Genomic DNA, 4475 nt, shown 5'->3' with positions numbered 1-4475 from the left:
GTCACCAAGAAGAAGGAGCTGTGCGCGGACCCCCAGGCGCCTTGGGTGCAGGCACATCTGAAGCACTTCCAGACCCTGAAGAACTGACCCATCCCTCCTGCCACCCGCCATGTCCCCGGTGCTGCCCCCAGCGGGCTTGTCTTCCAGCCCCAGGCACGCCAGAGAGTACTTGAACTGCAGCCTTCTTCAACAGAAAGTTTATTCTATTTAACTTATTTCAGTTAAAGTAATTATTTTTTGTTAATAAAAAGGAAAATTAAATAATGAACTTGTAGTAGGGATTTCTTGATGTGGCTCAGCGAGGCAGTTGGGTGTCAAGATGTCAGAGGACACGGGCCTCTTATTGCTCGGCCGACGCACCTGGAGCCGCGGCGCTGCGTGAAGGTCCTGCGCCGGAGGGGCTGGAGTCCTGGCCGGCTGCAGCGAGGGGCAGGGAGATGATGAGCACAACCAGCCCAAGCCAAACTCCCTCCCTCCCCGGACCACAGCCCCGCGCCTGTCTGCTGGTCTCGGGCGGCTGTGGTGGCCACTTGGCCCTGGGGACCCCGTCCCCATGCATGCACCACTCACCTTTGTCTATCTCCCTGCAGTCACTGCACTGCCAGGACTCGGCATTTGCTTCCATGCCGGAGCAGCGCCGGTGGGTCCCTTGGGAAGCACAGGAGCCGCAGAGAAGAAGTCTCCAGGGCCTGGGGGAGCAAAGGGAGCAACTGCCACCAAATTCCCCCGAGCTGTGGGCTGCCAGCCCTGGTGCTGTGCAGAGCCCACCTCCACCCTGCTCCCCCCTGGCAGCTGGGGCTGAGCTGCCCACACGCACCCTGCGCCATTTGCCCGCTTGGCACCCCAGGGAACCTCCATCCCTGCCCAAAGCCGGAGAGGAAGGCATCGTCTGCTCGCTGGGGCTACGGGGACCGGGGTCACTTGACACTCACCCATTCTCCTCTGCCTCCTGCCGTCCTGCCGGGCAGAGGCACTCCTCAGCATCACAGGAGCTGTGCTGTTCATACAGGTCTTCAAAGGTCCCGTCCAACTCCCAGGCAGCATCCCTGTGGGAGTAGAGGAGTGCTCAGCCCTGGAGTCCTGGGGACACCCCGCCATAACCCAAGGAGGCAAGAGAGGGGCGTCCAGATCATCACAGAGGGGGAGTGAGAGAGAGGTGATGGCACCAACCTGTCAGGGATTTTTATGCCCAGGCGAAACATCTCCTCCTGGAATGTGGCCATGTCCTGGCACAGTGGGCAGCGGAAATGGTGCAGAGCAGAAGACAGTGCCTGGCCCTGGGGCAGAGATGGCACCAGCATCAGTGGCAGCGGGGTCCCATTTGCTCCCTCAGAGCTGGGTGATGGGGTGATGATGAGGGTGCTCATGTCAAGGGCCTGGGGCGATGTCACCTACCTGGATGCAGCGTCGGTGGAACCAGGCGCTGGTGCAGGTGGGACACACCAGGGTGTCATAGCAGGGCCGCTCTGCCACCGCCTCCAGGCAGATGAGGCAGCTCTGGCCCTGCTGCAGTGCCCGCACCCGCTGTACCGGCCGGTGCTTCCAGCAGAATGACCTGCGTGACGGAGGTGACAGTTCAGCCCCAGCCCTCCTCCGCCCCAGCCCCAGCCCCAGTGCTGTGGGGCAGCTACACTCACTTAAACTCCCCGAAGAACTGGGAGAGGCAGCCGCGCTCGATCCCACAGGGGAAGTGGAAGATTCGGTGGCAGCGCCGGCCCTGGCAGGTGACCGATGCTCCCGGCAGCCGGCAGATGCAGCACCTCTGGGGATGGAATGGAGGTGGATGGTGTTAGTGCCACGTGCCCCCAGGGAGCCCAGTTTGCCCCCGGCCAGCACACCACGTTCTGGTGTGCCTCCTGGCCGGTGACACCGGGCCACTGCCAAATCCGCCGACCCCCCTCCAAATCCCCATCCATATAAATGGGCCTTTTTGGATGGAGGAGGATGTGGAGGTTACTTGCAGATGGCTTCCAGAGCATCCCTGGGGGATTACTGGCCTGTGCATTGCAGGACAGAGGCATGGAGACCATGGTGGGGACATATGTTCCCCTCCCTGGCCTCACCTTCTGTGCCACCCGCTTCAGTTCTTGCCGGATGTCAGGGAAGAGAAAGCCGTAGAAGCCCTCTTTGTCGGCTCCTCTCTGGATAAGACCACTGGCGTGGTACTGCAAGGGAGGAAAAGAGGGCACATGGCAGGGGCTGCCGAGGGTGCAGGGCTGGGAACTGTGGGGTGTCGGGAACCAGTGCCGGAACCAAGGGACTCACCAGGCAGTTTTCATGGATGTAGAGCCCATCCTGCTGGCACAGCTCTCCAACTATCTCAGTTTCAACGTCTGCCCGCCGGCACAGCCCACACACTGCTGGGGGACAGCCCCACCGTCACCCCCAGCACCGTGCTGCCAGGGTGCCCATGGGGGTAATGGCAGGAGCGAAATGGGAGAGAGGCTGGGGCAACTTCCTACAGCACAGGGGCCTCTGCTTGCATGGCCGGGCACCAGCCAAAATCCCCTCTGGTGGGTGCCCGTGGGGATGCTCATCACTCACTTTTCTTCTTGGGGACCTGGCGCATCCTTTTTGTCTGGGGAGGCGCACAGGAGGATCCTGCCTCCTCATCTTGGAGCCCGGCAGAATCCTGGGCAGGGGGCGACTGGGGGCGACGTCGTCGCCGTGCTCTCCTCTCCATTACTGCTCTTGACGACAGAAGGCGTTGATGGACGTGGAGATGTTGGTGTGGTTAAAGACCACCCAGGTTCTCCAGCGCCTGTGGCAAACACTGCCGCTCTTGACGACAGAGAAGGCGTTGATGGACGTGGAGACGTTGGTGTGGTTAAAGACCACCCAGGTTCTCCAGCGCCTGTGGCAAACACTGCCGCTCTTGACGACAGAGAAGGCGTTGATGGACGTGGAGACGTTGGTGTGGTTAAAGACCACCCAGCTTCTCCAGCGCCTATGGCAAACACTGCCACGCTGGGGGCAGCAGTGCAGGGGCATTTATACGGCCTGGAGTGTTTGTGACACGGCACCGCACGCATGTATATGTCACACACATGGTCCCGCCCCTGCCCGGCAACGCCGGGTGGTGCAGCAGGACCGGACCACTGCCTCATCTGCCTGGAGGTGGTGGCAGAGCGGCCCTGCTGTGACACCCTGGTGTGTCCCACCTACACCAGCGCCTGGTTCGTCCCACCTACACCAGCGCCTGGTTCCACCGGTGCTGCATCCAGGTTGGTGGCATCTCCCAGGCCTCTGACATGAGCAGCCCTGCTGTCACCTCGTCACCCAGGTCCAGTGGAAGAGTGCCCCACTGCCACTGATGCCATCTCTGCCCCAGGGCCAGGCACTGTCTTCTGCCTTGCACCATTTCCGCTGCCCACTGTGCCAGGACATGGCCACATTCCAGGAGGAGATGTTTCGCCTGGGCATATGTGAGAGGGAGATTGACTGGTGGGCCCACTCCCTGAAAATAAAGGAACATGTTGAGGCCCCACATAAGCCAGAGGACCCTCTCCCCATCTCTCGCCCGACAGTAGAAGGGGATCTCAGAGAAGAGGGGGAATGGAAACAGGTCCCTAGTCGGCGAAGCAGGCGAATCCCCTCCCTGCCTCTCCCACCTCCCCAGTTACCCCTGCAGAACCGGTATGGAATCCTGCAGGAGGAATTGACTGTTGGAGAGGAGGATGGTACAACTAGGCAGGATGTGCCAGAAAGACCAAGTCGCCGCAAACCTGGCATCACAACTAGTTCAAGAAGGAAAAGCAGAAGGGTCATCGTTGTGGGTGACTCTCTATTGAAGGGGGCAGAGGGACCAATATGCCGTCCTGACCCGCTTCACAGGGAAGTCTGCTGCCTCCCTGGGGCACGGGTCAGGGACGTGTTGGACAAAGTTCCTGCTCTAGTCAACCCTTCTGACTATTACCCCCTTGCAGTTTTTCAGGTAGGCAGTGATGATGTATATAATACATCCAGGAAATTAAAAACAATCATAAAGGACTTTAAGACACTGGGAAAACTGGTTGAGGGATCAGGGGCACAGGTAATTTTTTCAGCAATACCCTTAGTTGCAGGAGGAAATCCTGAAAGAAATAAAAAGGCAACTGCGATAAACAAGTGGCTCAGAAACTGGTGCCATCACCGAAATTTTGGGTATTCTGAACTTAGGGAACTTTATATGGCACCGAGTCGGATAGCAACAGATGGAGTACACCTGTCTCAGAAGGGGAGAAAGATACTGGCAAGTGAGTTGGCGGCGCTTGTTGAAAGGGCTTTAAACTAGGATCGAAGGGGGAGGGGGTTAAGCGTAGGTTGAGCAGAAAAAAACTCAAAGAGAGCCTTCAACCTGCCATCTCAGCTAATAAGTCGGCCCCTTTAGGCACCCAGCTGAAGTGCCTTTACACAAATGCACGCAGCATGGGGAACAAACAAGAGGAGTTAGAGATGTGCGCACGCCTCCAGGGCTACGACATTATTGGCATCAC

General features: G+C 59.0%; 1 protein-coding gene across 1 annotated transcript; it reads right to left on the bottom strand.

The window, feature by feature from the left end:
* Positions 1-340: 340 nt before the first annotated feature.
* LOC141473369 (E3 ubiquitin-protein ligase PHF7-like) lies at positions 341-2569 on the bottom strand. Its single transcript, XM_074160832.1, has 9 exons — positions 2545-2569; positions 2266-2357; positions 2064-2165; positions 1638-1762; positions 1396-1555; positions 1171-1277; positions 933-1046; positions 571-689; positions 341-465 (listed from the first exon to the last, which is right to left on the bottom strand). The coding sequence occupies exons 1-9, from the start codon at positions 2567-2569 to the stop codon at positions 341-343; spliced, it is 969 nt and encodes a 322-aa protein (XP_074016933.1).
* Positions 2570-4475: the final 1906 nt, after the last annotated feature.

The sequence above is a fragment of the Numenius arquata genome, chromosome 18 (genome assembly GCF_964106895.1).
Source record: "Numenius arquata chromosome 18, bNumArq3.hap1.1, whole genome shotgun sequence".
Lineage (NCBI taxonomy): Eukaryota > Metazoa > Chordata > Aves > Charadriiformes > Scolopacidae > Numenius > Numenius arquata.
This window is presented reverse-complemented; position numbering and strand designations above follow the sequence as displayed.